The following is a 15626-nucleotide window of genomic DNA, read 5'->3' as shown; positions in this document are numbered from 1 at the left end:
GTTATATTATGGTCATTACTTTTTCTGAACTAGACCCCCAAGCCTGTAACTTGGATGAGCGTCCACTGCTAGGCACTGGACCGCCCGAGCCCCCTCTCGAAGCTCTTAGGTCTGCGAGACATTTTCGCTGGAGAACGAGGGTAGAGGAGCGCAATTAACACCACGACGGTCACAGAGAGGCTCTAAGTCCTCCTTTTTCTGTTTCCATGGGCACGCACACCCGTCGACAGGTCGGAGGCGGAGGCGGGCAAGGGACGGCACTTAGCCAAGGGTGGGCTGGCGGGCTGTCCTGCCCGGGAGCGGCCGGGCCCAGCGCTGCTCGCTGTGCCGGCCCGGAGCGCAGCCGCCGCGGAAGAGGCGCGGGGCCCGGCGGTGAGAGATCCGCAGCCCCGGCAGCGCAGCCCCGCAGCTCCCGGGAAGGGCGGCACGGGTCCCGCCGGGGGCACGGAGCGCAGCGGGCCCCGTGCCCGCCCCCGCCGGCCTGCGCAACACGGCGCCGCCCCCTTCCTCCCCGCTGCGGCCGGGGGGCCGCCCCGCCGCCCGCAGGACTCGCACCTGGCATTTCTCCGTTGCTCGGGGGGCGGCGGCAGGCTGGGCCCGGAGCCCGGGCGGGGGGGGGCGCGCGCCGGCGGCAGGGCCGGGACCACCGCGCCCGCCGCCCTCCCGGCCGTCCGCACGGCACCGTGGCCCGGCCTCCTCCTCCCCCCGCGCCGCCTCCGCCGGGGGAGCCGGCGGGGGCCGTACGTGCCGGGCCGGGAGCGAGGGGAGGGTCTGCGGCTCGGCGTCGCTGCAGCAAGCGCCGGCCCCGCCGCGCCGCCGGGGACCGGGTGCGGGTGCCGCCGCCGGCTCTCCGCGCTGTGCTGCTGCTGCGCGGCGATCGCCGCTGCTGGCGGGAGGGGCAGGGATGTGAGCGGCAGCGGCCGGGTCGGCTTGGCCCCCCCGCCCTTTTTTTTTTTTTCCCCTTTTTTTTTTTTTTTCTTTTTCTCTCGCCTCCAAAAAAAGACCAAACCAGCCAGCCAACCAACCCCAAAAAACCCAGAGGGCGTGGGGGGGGTGGGGGGTGGGGGGATCCCAAGTCGCCGCCGCCACCCTCCGCTGGATCCATTGTGAGGAAATTGCCATTCGCCGGCAGCGGCGGCACATCTGGGCGGGCGCATCTGGCAAACAACATCGGCTCCCCCCGCCTGCCTCCAACGTCCTCCAACCGGCCGAACGGATCTCACCGGGCCGCCGGAGAGGCTCCTGCCCGTCAGCCCCGGGCTCATTCTTTCGGGCTGAATCTTAAAAATACCCTGGCAGCGCGGGGGGTGGGGTGGGGTGGAAATAAAGGCTGCTATTTTTTTCCCCTGGGCTTTATTTCATGGGGATGTGTTCAAGACAAGAGAGGATTCAGAAGGATATTGACGTTGTGATCCAAAAGTGCAAGGCGGAGAAGGACTGCCTGTTTGCAGGTGAGTTTGTCCCCGGGCGCCAGGTTGGCGGCGCGGAGGCTCCCGTCGCCGCCGCCGCGCCCGCCCCGGACCGCGCTCCCGCCGTGCCCGTGCCCTTCGCCGCCGTTCCCGGCCGCGGGGCCGCTCTCAGACCCCGTCTTCCTCCTCTCCTTCCGAGGGCATATGAGGGCAGAGGAGATCAGGCGCCGGCCGGGAAAGGGGCGGAATCCCGAGGCGGGGAGCGTAGCGATGGCCACACGCAGCACCGGGAGCGCTGGGTGCGAGCCCGAGCCCGGCGCAGCCCGCGGCCGAGCGCAGCTCGGGGGGGTTTCTCTAGGCGGCTGTTCCCGGGCGTCCGCGCCCTGCCGCCCTCGGCGCCTGCCCTGATCCCCGGCCCCAGGCCGGTGGCACATCCAGCCGCAAACGGGGCCCGGGCCGTGCCAAGAGCCCCTGCCGCCCTCCCCTGGGGATTCGCGGCGCCCCGGCGGTGCCGGTCGCGGTGAGCCGTCGCAGGAGCCCGGCTCTCGGCTGCCTGTTGCCGTGTGTGACAATGGAATTCCCTGCCGTTGCCATAGCACCGGGCACTTGTTGCGAGGGGCTGGGGGGAGATGCTGCATTTCCTCTGGCTCACCCCGACTCCCCCTCCACCGCCCCCGTGTCGGGAGCTGAACGCTGCTCCGTAAAACCTCGGCTACTTCAGCCAAAATTAAGACAAGTTGTAATAAAGCAGCTCTTTGTCTTTCAGATTTCAGGTACTCAGACTCCACCTTTACCTTCACCTATATTGGAGGCTCCAAAAGGTACTTTTTATATAGTAATGACTTCATTTCCTGGTGGCAGTGAAATGCAGTGGTTCAATAACGTGGCAGGTTTTTTTGTTTACTAATCTTTTGCAAGAAGGATGATTAAATCATTGGCCTTCGTGCAAATGTAAACTGAGGAAGAGGTGTGGAGACAGGCGATGAGAAAGGTGATCCTAGCTGTCAGAGGCTCGTTCCTCAAAGTCTTGCTCTGAAGCTTTTTGTCTTTGTTTCTTTTCTCAATTTCTGTAAAAATGTAGGATTCCTGCCATATGTAAACCTAACAGTAACATTACAAATGCATCAATGTATGGTGTGAACTTAATTCATGTTAAAGGACTGGGAAAAGTTAAGATTGTAATGACAAATAGGCCAAATTTCACATCAGCAGCTTACTTCGATGCATGAGAGCCATATTTGGTCTCATGGCAGATGCAAGGCTGTCTGCAGTTGACCAAATTAAATTCCTGGGACTTTAAATGAAACGTCAGTATAACTTAGAAGGCTAAGAAAATGTTGTATTGCATATTTAAATATTATTTTTAAGTGGATCCAAGCTTGTGGTTATAAATTGGATTGTACCTGTACACATTCTCAAAATATATTTCAGCATTTGTTGTGCTTGTCAGTTTTCAAAACAAAATTTATGTAGAAACTTGAACACATTCTTCTGTTTTCCCTGATTGTTAGTTATTATTTACTTAATAAGGTGTTAAAAGTAAATGGTGAGTTGGTCTCTTTAGCTAGATTTTTAAAATTTGATTTAGCAAGAAGTTTTGCATTTATTTTTTGGTTCCTTTTTTTTAATAATTCAGTTTCTCTGGTATCTTTGTCAGTTATTTTTCTTTCTGGGATACATCATGTTAAAGTACTGCATTCTTCTGTATTCTTTGGAAGTGAACCTTCAGTGGAGGCAGCACTCCCACAGCCATCAGTGCTCTCTCTGTACATACTTTGGGATCTGGCTGTAGGACCAGACTCCCAGATGGTCCCCAGGCTCCAGGATTGTTCAGAAAAATGTTTTCCCACCTCACTACCCTACCACTTCCTATTAAAGGAAAGGATAACTTCTGTCATATTCAGAGAAGTAGAATATTTCACCCAAATATGAAAAAATCAGTAATTTTTTCAGGCAGCTCATAGTGTACTTTTGCCTTCAGTATTTTAATATAACTTTTGTTTTGTTGTGGTTTTAAGACAGTTTCGAAAGGATTGATACTGAAACACAGGCCTCACTTGTCATAAGCACCTTAGCATAGGTATGAATTCACAAAACCTTAAAGGTGTGACTGCTGCGTAATCACTGTAACTGAGTAACTGCAATCACTTTTGCAAGCAGGGCCTAGCCCTGGTGGGCTAAGGTGATACGAAGGGAGAGGCATTTCACTGTTGTGAAAGGCTAGAAAAATGCAAAGTCATAACTTTTGTTTTAATAGAAAGCAGAAGAATGTAATCAATAAAGCACAGTTACGGCAAAGCATGGTACCAGTTAGATAAATGTGATGCATATGATAGATCTACCATGTTTGCAACCCTAAGATAATGAAACCACAAGTTATGTAAGATCCTAGCCCTTAAAACTGTACCTTTTAGATAAGCAGACAAACAAGGGTGGATGCTAGAATTGTAAAGATATAAAAGCCTGTGTAAAATGAACCACAGTCAGACATGCATATGGAGGTGCTAACCCCTGCATGTTCTCTTGGTGTCAATAAAGGTGTAGTTTTCTTTACACTACCTGCTGTGGAGCAGATTCCTTTGAATCAGTACAGTAAAAACTATTTAACAGAGACACTATTTATCATTTAAATAAAATGATTGAATATGAAAGTTACGTTGAGTTGTTCTCTAAACCAAATATCATAGCAAGAAAACAGGAAGTTAAACTTGTCTGTTGTTTCCATTTTGTGAGCTGCATAAAGTAAAAACCCTAATGGCAAACAAACTGGTTTATCTATGTTGAAACAAAGTGTTGGCACTTGCTCAGTGAGAAATGGAAGATGTTCCCCAGCCTTGAATTTTAACAGGGGTCAGCATTTTTTTAAGAAATTGATGACTGAAAATCAGTCTCAGGACCTTAATGATTCATTGAGAAATGAAATTGAGAAACAGTCGTAATGCTTACAGGAATTGGTGGAAGTGGGTTGTTACTTAGAGCACGCTCAAATTCCACTTTCCTTTTCACATTTTAAGAACATTTAAAAAAATGTCCTTTTAGAGAAGGGTTTTGTTGGTCTCTGCGTTCCCTCCTTGTTTGTATTCTGATTTAGGAAGTTGTTCAGCGGTACTCTTAGTGTACAGTGTTGTACTGAGTGGCAGGCTTACGGCAGTAAGCTCTCATACATATAAAGTGTGTAAAATGAAAGCTATTCAACAAGACTTCAGCTTCTTACATCAGAGGTGTGTGAGTGGTTTCTTCTTAGAGGAGGTTCTCCTGGAGCAGCAGCTATATGCAATACGTGGGGCAGTCAGGCAAGTCTCCAGTATTGGGTCAACAGCAGTGATTTATACATGGTAACAGTTTAGGAGAGTACAAGGTCATCCAAGGAGCTTCTTTTTGGCCTTTGGGTATGAGTTTTTTCTTGCTGACTGCTGCAGCTGTGCACTTCCTGAGTGGTAAGACCATTTTTTGATTGTTGCACTCAGGAGTTGTCCTGAAATGATACAGACTGTTTTATCTCATGGTCATGGACTCATCAGCCAGCAGGCCTTGTTCAGTTGCTTCAGATACTCAGCCCAATGACTTTTTTCAGTCCACAGGAGCACAAACATTAGAGTGATAGGCAAAGGAATGGATGTTCACTGAATGGGTGTTCAAACCAAGAAAAGGTTTGAATGAATAGGAGTAGAAGTGGTATGTAAGGAAAATTACAGGACTTGAGTACTCATTATTAGCCATGCTTGGAACTAAGAATTTTTCATGCTTTGTTTCCTTTAAATATTTTTTTTAGGTCAGTGTGTAATACGGCCTTGGTTTAGCCATAGTGGTTACATGGAAAAGCAGAAGCCCTTGAAAGAAAGCAGTCTGTTTTAGAAGCAAGATTCTTTGGCAAATGACAGTACTAGCAAGTTTATGTCTGTTTATCAGTGATCTCAGAGCTTGATACACAGTACATCGGGGTAAACCCATGGAAGACAGTGTACTGTGTTATTAGAGTGTACACTGCATTATTTCAGTTATTATGAGGACCTGAGATTTGTGGTTTTTTTCTTCAAACTGCTAAGTTTATCTGTGTGATATTTTTTTCCTTGGGACCAGCTTCTCAGACTTTACCTGATTTTTCTCTTGTTGCTTGGATTGATTGCACAGCCTCCTTCTGCACTTCTGAAATATTAAGGTAGTACATGAGCATGCTGCAGATCCATCCAAATAGATAAGCCTGATACAGAGGACATTTATTATTGCTTATGTGGAGTTAACTTGCAATCCCATAGTAAATTAGTAGTAGTTCAGACAATCCTTTTAGATTGTACTTCTTAATGCATTGTGTTCACGCTTCCAGATTATTAGATCTATTTGTCACTGCAGAGATGTGACCTGTTTTGGGAAGGTTGTAATTAGCAATTTGTCAGTAAAAGCACATCTTTGTGCATAATGTGTGTACTAAATAGAGGACAGATTATTTATCAATTTTATAGATTTTTATTTCATTGTCAGAAAGTAATAAGTAGGTTGATTTCTTATAAAAAGAGGTGTTCAGTCAGGTGCTGTGACTGTGCAAGATTTACTCTCCTTTAACTATATATAGAAGAAAATTTAAAAACTGCCTTATTTTTTATTTTATTTCTGCAGGATCTAAAACATACCAAATTGTGAACATGTGGAGTTCTCCACTTTAAAAGAATCTCTGATTCCTTTTTCTGTCCCTGTATGAAACACTGTTCCTCCAGAAACCATGCAGACTGAACAGATCTGCTGATCTGTCATCTTTCAGATAAAAATGCGTGCTGCCCTGAAGTTGTTTTCACTTTATATGTCATTTGACATGCTTTACATAGAAGCAGTGCTTGGTTGAAAAAATATATTTTCTCTTTAGTATTTTTCTCACCCTGATTTTTTTTTTCCCTGAGGCTAAACAAGGACATCATATCAGTCCTGGAATACTTCATTCAAATATGTTCTTGACTCTCACTGGCAGAGAAGGACAATAAGGCAAGCACAACAATGACAATTAATATCATCATATTTATGACGACAAGGTTGTGCATGAGAACTAATAATGAGATCTAATACTGCAGGGTATTGCAAGTAAACTAGATAACACCTGAACATACAGATTAATTTTGCCAGCAAAGTTCTTATCTCCTATTCATGCAGTGGACTTATATTCTGCCTTCTGTACTTCACCACAATGATTGTAGCAATGGCAGTTCTGAAAAAGCAAGGAAATTTTTGTCTGAAGTATTTGTTTATTTTTGCTTATAATAATGACAGTTTGTTATCTTACATGGTTTTCATTTGAATATTTGCCTTTTTGTGTTTTATTCAGGAGGTTATTTTAGTATCAGGAGCTCTCATCTAAAATGACGAGTTAATTTCCACTTCGCTGTTGTAGTGAAGCATTTCACAGATAGGGAACTGTGCCACAGAAAGAGTGACTAAATTGCTTGTAACTTTATAGCTAGAGATGAAATTACTATCTGAAGTTCTAGCACATTATGTCCACGATGTGTTTAAACCACTTGACAGTAAATAGGTACAGATAACCTGTTTCTCCCTTTTTATGGTATGCTTTATTGCTGCTTTGGTGGATTTATAAAACTGCTTACATGAGAGATTCCATTTGGTGGAGAATTTTGAAATTCTGATGTAACTCTGCTAATACTGACGTCTTTGGTATACAAGTTGTAAAGAAAAATGTATTTGGGATAAATGATATATGTTATAATATTGATGTTCAATTTATGTAAAATATAGGAAGAAAGAGAAAACTGAAAAACAGTTTTTAAGCTAAAACATATAATTGTATTAATCAGAAAATAGCAAAATGAAACCCATTTGTTTGGTTGGTTTTCTTTATTTCCAAAATAAGGTAGTTTAAGACCAGCATCTTTTGGATTGGTCTCAGCTCCTCTGTCAGGTTCATTTCATGGCAGTGTGCTCACTGGCTGTGCTAGGATTGGAAGGGGAAGGTTGGACTGTTCCTTTTGGAAACAATGGTAGCTTGCATAAGATGAAAGTGTTCATGAAAGTGTGATTTACGAAAGTGAGAACCTGATTTTAATGGAATCCATTGCCCTGAATGGATTTAGTTTAGATGTAATCGGTTTTATGCAGAGCCTAGGAAGGACTGGTGCAAGCACAGTTCATCTTCTGTTGCTGATGGCTGTGTGTAACTTTGTGTTCAGGTTATTAAGTACGTAATTGAGTTCCTAAAATCTACTCTTACAGTAGAGGAGGGGTGGAAACTAGGTACAACTGTCTATTGCTGTTTCAGAATACCTGGAAATTTCTTCATCTTTCAATTTTAAATTTCCTATCAAATATGGCTTAGTGTTTTTTGCTGTTACTATGCCATTTCCTACACTGTTTGCATTGCACTGTTTCGAGAGAGAAGTCTGTGATACGAAATGGGAATTTAGTTTAGCTATAACATGGCAAGAATAATTTTTTCATTAAAGAATCTGTAGATAAGTTGATGTTGAATACGGCCTTGGGTACTTAAAAAAACAAGTTTTGGGTCAGATGTTACTAAAAATTCAGTTTTAAAATCTCTTTAAGACAAGCCGTTTCCATTGTATGAGCTTCTGTTAATGCACCTTCATTCTAACTTCATACTATGTCTAATATTGTCTGTGTGTAGTATGTACAGGAAACCTATCCATACCTTCCTATAGATAGTTTTTTTGGTAAATACTGCAAGAAATTCAGTAAGTGTGACTTAAGAAATTACTCATCCTAGAAAGAAATCTGGTAGAAGACAATAGTGAAAGTGAATCATTAAGTGCAATGCTAAAGGGTTATGAAAAGCAAAATCACTACCACCATTCTGCTCACAGTGTTACTGAGCTTGCCTTGTTTTGCTGGGTTTGTCCGACAGCTCCTTCTTCCCTTGCTGTTAAAAAGTCTGTCTGAAATTAACTCTGTCCCCATCACTGCATCACGTGAAACAACATATACTTCAGGGAGAACATGGTTTTATGGAGATCCTCTACAGGTCTGGTGAAGCAAGTTGCTGTCCTCTTTTAGCTGTCTGCAGTACCAATACTAAGAACAATTACTTTAAATTGTGAACTTCTTCCTTGCAGTGAGAAAGATGTGGTTTTAGGCATTTAAATTAATGATCTAGTTTTCAGAAGTGTCAAGCTGCCACACCACATAGCAGTCTTGGTATTAACATGGGTTGTTTAGCATTTTTTAAAAGCATCACAATTTTTATTGCAGGTGTTTTTGCCATACAGGTGTATGTACTGTTTTTTGAATGGTTTCCCAGCACAGAGTTGGGAAGAGTGTTTGAATGTCTTTACAGAAAACAATTTCAGTAATTTTTTTTCTACTTTCATCACATATTTTAACATATTAGTACCTAAAAATAAACCTGTAGTCAGTCACTGTTTAAAGTGTTAATGTAGTAAGACATTTGAAATTTGAAAATAGAGTTCACTCTGCCAAATTTAATTTAGATCATTTTTCTCTATATTGGGACTAAAGGCTATTTCTGCCTTTTCATGTTAATCTCTACTAATTTCCCATATATTTCATAGCTCAGAAATAAAGAGCTGAAGATACCCATTGGCATGTTTTTTCCCATGGATTTCTTACTGTGTAGAATGTGAATTCTCATTTGAGTCAGAGTTTAACCATTCCTGAGTCAAAACAGTTGCAGCACCTAGAGTGAAAGTAAATTTAAGCTTGCTGAGAGAGTTCACTTAAAATTAAATATAAGAAAGGAATGAAATGTGAGTAAATTTAAAAAAACATCCAACGTATAATTCTGCTTCAGCATTAACTAAATCCTATGGAAGAGGACAATTTGTGTCCTCCTTGCTGCAGAAGGGTGAAGATTATTCCATTTTACATGGAATATGCCTTGTCTGAGGAAAAGGAGCTCCTTTTTAGCAACATAAAATTGACTCATAAGGATAAACCTACTGTCCCATGTAGCAGTAGATAGAAAATCTTACTGAAAGAAGACAGCCCAAACAAGGTACAGAAGAAACATCTCCTTTCCCTGAGAGCCTTCTGCATGCTCACACAAGACAGCATCCATCCCATTTCTATGGGAGGAAGAGCAAGAAAGAGCCTTGAGTAAGGAATGGGGGCAATTGCTTCTTTTACAAGTCAGAGTTCTCCTGGGAGTTCCACATCAGAAATTATATTCCCCTACTGCTAGGGTGTCCAGGTAAGCCATGATACTGCACTTGCTCATGCAGGGCAGCAGGCAGAAAACAGCCTTGGTCCAGTGGTGGTGGAGCCTGCTTTTCTGTAGCCTGCTTAAAGGCAGCAGATCTGTGTGAACCTTCCTTGTCTCCTCCTGACTGTGACAGAAGATAGTGGCATATCCTGGCAATTGGGATGGAACTGAGTTGTTCCAAGGGAGAGCTCTGTAATGCTCAGTGGGAGCCTGTCTGGAGCCAGAAATTAAGGGCAAAGAGGAAGAAACTAGATAACCCTTCAGATGTTTCCTTCCAGCCTCAAGGCATTGATCAGAAATAAAAAGGGCAACTGGATAATGACATGTACTGTTTGCCAAAACAGAGTGCAAAAAATGGTCACATACCATTTGTAGAAAGTAGGGTGTAATTAAAGGATAAATTCCTTTCAGATTGTGTAGCATTCTGCATTTCATCTTGTGCAGGTTGCTATCTTCAAATCTTGTTGCTTTATATAAGTGTTCCATTTTAAGTTTATAGAGAAGAATTTTTCACATTAAGAGCCAAGCTAGAAGACAGGATTACTTTGCACCATTGAGCTGTCATGTTTCTACCCTAAAAGGTGTAAGGTGTTTGTGACAGACACTGGTTGCTTTCAGCTAGAAAAAATAGGCTATGGATTAGACACAGTATTTCAGGCCATTAGCTTTTCGGCAGATTACATATTTTGTGTGTGTGTGTGTGTGTGTGTGTGTGTGTGTGTGTCTGTAATCACTCATTCTTGCTTGCTCTTCTTCCTTAATGCTGAAAAAGTCATCTTGGATAGGGAGTTCTCACCCCAGAATACTCACACATACAGTAAAATAAAATAATTAGGATATTCTGTCAGTCTGGAGTTGATAAATGTGTTGAAACCAGGATGTATCTCATTGTAATAAAAGTACCTGTTGATAGTCAACTTCTTTATCTGATTCACAGCTCTGAGTCTAGGGTAGTTTTGCTGATGTGATGAGGCTCACTTGTGTGCACAGTGATACTGCTGATTATTAGATTTCATGCTGACTACTCACAGTGAATGATAGTGAGTGATTTGAGTGATTTTTTCACCTGAGTGGGGGAAATTCTGAAGACCTGAGCTCTGTTTTCTGTCATCTTTGCAGATGTTTTCTCATTTTTGAGTACTTTTGTGGGTGGTTGGAGAGCTGCAATCTGTCCATGGAAAAAAACTGTTTCATGCATGCTTTGCAGGTTGCTGGTGTTGCTGAGGGCACAGACAGATGGCCAGTTGTCAGACTCGTGGTCCTCCTCTGTCTTTTTAGCCTCAACATCTGAAAAACTGGTTGTCACAGAGTCATCTTTTAAGAATGTAATCTGCTGGGCCACATGAAAAGCGTCTTTACTCGTCATTCAGTCAGAATCAGTATCAGTTCTTAAGCTGAGTCTGAAAATGGTTCAAGATGATTTTGTAGCTATAACCAATTACTTGAAAGAGAAATGGTGATTTCTGCTCAAGGACTATTCAGTGAAAAAAACTAAATGGATCATACTGATTTTGTCTATATTTAAACTGTGTGAAATCTGACATTTCAACATATATTTTTGCAAAACAGTGGGAACATAGGAAAAAAGGTTTTACAGTATGTCAGACCAAAAAAATGTGACCTTCAGGTATTAAAAACTTGCGGAAAATATACTTGGTTTATACTTTAGTGCAGCAGCTGCAGGCACTAACAATAACCTTCCTTTACAGACAGGGACTTACATAGTTTGCTGTTTTAATGCAGTTCTATGACTATTAAATGAACTCTTTCATACATGGTTGTAGCTGTAGTAGAGTTACAACTCTAGAGTTAAAACTGGACATAATAATTCTATTATTTTCAGAAAGTATAATGTTAAAGAATTATTTTGCTGTGAAGATTTTTAAGTATTCTGTAGAACAAGGCTTGTTAGACTTGGTATAAAATTTCAATACTAGGATTTTGTAGGCTTGTGCTGAAGAATGACTACTGTTTGTCAGTGGGTGTCAAGAGAAGTGAAATTGGATATGTTTAAGTGGCATCAGGAGGAACATAACCTTTGCCTTTGGTATACAGTCTGGCTTTCTACATGTTCTCTGTGCCAGATTTAGCTGTTGATGAAATTTTTACAGAAAACTTCAGTGTTGATTAAAGCATTAAGTAAAATTACATGGGGATAGCACCTACAAGTTCAGTTTTTGTTAAACTCTTTTGCTATGTAATCTAAGGACATTTAGAATTCTGTGTTTTAGCTGTTGCATTTTATTTGTTCATTTTGGTATTCTAGTTTTAAATTATGAGTTGTGAGTGATTCTAATGCTTCTTTGGTTTTACCTAGATATGGTGAATTAGAAGAATTGCATTCTGCCTGTGAATCACAGATGGGGAGGAAACAAGTACAGGGAGACCCCAGGCTCCTTTTGTACCTGAATTTATATCTTAATCATAAGCATTTACTTGTTATGGATTGTCCCTCTTGTGATGAATAATTGCTTATTATGCTGTTTCTATGTTTAAACATCAATGATTAGATATTAAAAAATAGTACTTAATTTACTTATTAAAAAAATTGCTTTTATATTACATATAAAAAATATGCCTTATTTAAGGCATGAAGAAACACATTCATCCTGCAGTTCAGCAGAAAACTGACCTTTGCCAAGGACAGCAAACACAAAGAGATGTGCAGGTAAAAACCTTTTGTGTCTAGCACTGTCTGGCTTCAAGGCAAACATGGATGTGTGGAAGATGCTGGCCTCCCAGTGGGCTCCTAAGGATTAGGCATTTGCTGTCCACAAACAGAACGGGAGTTAAATGAGTTAGGTTAAAAATTACAAAAGCTATTGGTTTTATGGAGGACATAAATCAGTCACCATTTGGGGTCAAGAAAAGCTGGCTACAGTCTTATTTCACCTATTAAAAGGGCATAATCAGCCAGCAAGACAGTGAGTCAAGTCTTTGACTGGAAGACCACTGTGAAGGGTGGCCTGTCTTGTGTGGCATGGCAATTTCCAAAGCACATTTCCAGGATATCTCAGTGTATGTAAGTTGCAAAACTTTTGACATAAGTACTGAGCAGATCATCATAAATTGCTGGTATTAATGAGCATTTTTGTCCTTCTTGTGGCTGCTTACAGCATATTCCTATCTTTATTTTGTCCCAAGTTAACTTCTCTGTTGTACTTTTTGTGATGTAACATTATTACCATATTGTCAGCTAATTTAAATTGACAAATTGCCATGGAATTTGGTAAAGTCATGCCAGCTTACAGCATTGCGGACCTGTCTATAATTATATTCATCTTGTTAATGAAGTTTAAATAGAGCAAAGCTAAATATAAATGTTATCTACTTCGACTTCTAATGGAAAAGTTTAGTATATGCATGATGAGCTACATACCAAAATGAAATTACACATTATTTGTGTTTGCTTTTTAGGTGACAAATAAGGACATGTTTCATCGATGCTAATGAAGTGAGATACAAAGTATAGTTTTTAGGAATAGTTTGTACTGAAGTGGGGAGGACCAAAATGGTGCAGAGATGCCTGAAATAATAGGGATTTGAGATGTTCTCTTACAGAGAAACAGGTTTTCTCAGCAGTGTGGCATTTGAGTCTCAGGTTTGCATGGGGTCAATTCGTAGGCAAAGGCCAAGACACTGCAGTGCTCCCTTTTTTTGTTTCCAGTGCTAAGCTGAACTTGGCAAAGCACTGACCAGTTTGTAATGGTGGTGGTCTCACGGGATACCACAGGGTAAGGAAGACCTTATCCTGCAGAAAATACACCTCTGTGCTCCTCCTTGGTCAATAATGATGACTTCAGTCTACAGAAGGTAGAGAAAATTTGACACCAACTCTGATTAATTTCATTTTGTCTGTACCACTGAGAAGCATAGTCTCCTTGCAATTGTCTTCCTATTTATTCCCAAATTGTCATTTTCCACCTCCTTTCTTACAGCCTTTTGTTTTCCAGAGGTGCTGTGCATACTGATTTATTCTGACAAAAACTGCTGGTTGTTGTGTTCATACTGTTGGAGCAGACAGACATGAAACAGCTGGCACTATGCAAGTGTGCCATGAAGGTTAACAGCATGAAGCAGCTGCAGACCAAGCATCTCCCAGTTTTTTCAGCTTAGATACAGATTCTGAAACACTTGTTTGAGTTCTTTTGTAGTTTTACCAGAATAATGGATGCATGTATTCATTGCTGTGTGGCTAGGGAAAAAAAGCCCAAAAATCACTGCTGAAGAAATTGCAGCTGCTGCCTGAGTTATTTGCTGGTTTAGGTTTAAAAGTCCTTTTAAGCTGGGGTGTTTTTGTGATTTCTGTTGTACCTAAGTAAGTCTAAACAGAGATGTTCAGAAGTGGTGTGTGATCTTTAACTGTAGATGCTGCACAGGTTTAAGAGTGAATTTTAGCTTGAACCAGTAGAACTTGTATGGTTTTAGCATTATAGAAAATGCAAAATAGAGTGGCAAAGCAAGTAAACCCAATGTTGCCTACACAGTTTCCTGTTCTTCGTATTACAGGCTCCTTACTCTTTTACAACCAAACTCCGTGGACCTTTGTGAGTCTCTCTCCAGTAACTATTTTTAAATTCCGTTCCCCTAAATAAAGGAAATCTGATATTTCTATTAGTAATAATGTATGGTTCATTAGGTACATGGTGCTCTTAATTGTCACTTTGAACACTGGGGGTGTTCAGTACCCACTTTTGCAATCATGACAATGTTCTTTTCATGTATTTGGTCAGTAATAGGACTGCTTGATAGTGACTTTGTAGTGTTAGAGCTTTTCCTTGGTAATTCTGCTGTGATTTATAATAGTCACATATGAATATAATAGCATAAGTCACAGATGAATTACTTGTCCTGTTAGTGGAGTCCTGATGGTGAAGTTTCACTGGTGCAAACTGGACACCTGGACATCTTGGGTATATCTGTGATTTTTTTAAGGGTCGGGCTTAAAAAAGGTCTGCCTGTTGTGCAGATCACGATCCTCAAAGGCAGAGGGTGAGTGAGGTGTGTATGCAGGACCTGTAGTGCTCAGGAAGTGTGCTGGGGGGGTGTACCAGTAAGTACAGCTGGAGGGGTGAGCTGTGGACTGTGCCCTGCACAGCCATGTGAGTGGTGGGAGTGTGAAATTCTGGTGCGTACACCCTCCCCAAAGGCTGCTCTGTCACACCTGGGACAGTGCACTGGAATCCACCTGCAGTGATTGTCTTTTTCAGAGCTTTCAGAGCAGGACAGAGAGCTGCCCCAGGTGAGCTCTGCCTTCCATGGGACAGAGCCTGACAGTCTGCCACGGGAACCTGTGCTTCCAAAAGGCTGCTCTCCTCCACCCTCAGGGTGAGTGGGACTTAGAGACTAGACAGCAAAACCCTGCAGGGCAGTTTGGTGGGAGTCAGGTCAAGTAAAATAAACAATTAACTTCTAAGAAATAGTATTTAGACTGGGGGAAGCCTTTTGTTGCCAGCAAAAAGCTTGCCAGGCGAATAGAAGGAATTCTGTAAATTCAGTATTGGTGAAATCTGGGAAGAGACGAGTTGAAGAAGGATCACAGACATTTTTTGTTACCTCTGCTTCCCAGAGGTCTTGGAGTCCTTCAAGTTAAGCATAAAATATTTGCTACTGAAGAGGAACTACACAGAAAGTATCTCTTTGGTGTTGCTGATTTTATGCAATAATTTAGCATGAACCAACCTGCAGTATATCCAGCCACTCCAGATCATACCCAGTGTGCGCACACACGTTGATTTTTGACAAGTGGTGTCAGCCTTCTCGTTAGCATTCTGTCCTTTCTCAGAGGATTATAGATCTGAATGCATCTGAGCTCTTCATAATAAGTTAGTTTTCCCCTTTCATTTTTTTTCTGCTTCATATCTGTGTGTATTTTTAAAATACGCATGCAGATAGGTTACAGTTACACCCTTCATTTCCCTGTTAAGTTTGTCACAGTGACCCTGAGGCTGGCAGAGGTTCTGCAGCACTCTTTGGGGTGTTGCTGATGTGTGACTGAGGGTGGGAGATCTTTGTCACAGCAAGAGGTTCACTCTTTCCTT

At 42.3% G+C, this 15626-nt stretch overlaps 1 protein-coding gene across 3 annotated transcripts in view; it reads left to right on the top strand.

Moving 5' to 3' along the window:
- Positions 1 to 1098: 1098 nt before the first annotated feature.
- PARP8 (poly(ADP-ribose) polymerase family member 8) overlaps positions 1099 to 15626 on the top strand; it is a 122365-nt gene continuing 107837 nt past the window's right edge. For 2 of the 3 annotated variants that reach the window (XM_005532407.3, XM_014260966.2), the window contains exons 1-2: positions 1099 to 1451; positions 2176 to 2230. In XM_005532407.3, coding sequence (XP_005532464.1) covers positions 1361 to 1451; positions 2176 to 2230 — 146 coding nt within the window. In that variant the 5' untranslated portion in view covers positions 1099 to 1360. The remainder of the gene's footprint in view (positions 1452 to 2175; positions 2231 to 15626) is intronic. The other variant, XM_014260967.2, reaches the window with a different exon arrangement.

This window comes from Pseudopodoces humilis, chromosome 4 (genome assembly GCF_049639895.1).
Source record: "Pseudopodoces humilis isolate 2021_Gansu_Grassland_sample_001 chromosome 4, ASM4963989v1, whole genome shotgun sequence".
Taxonomy (NCBI): Eukaryota; Metazoa; Chordata; class Aves; order Passeriformes; family Paridae; genus Pseudopodoces; species Pseudopodoces humilis.
The sequence above is the reverse complement of the archived record's forward strand: the minus strand, read 5'-3'. Positions and strand labels throughout refer to the sequence as shown.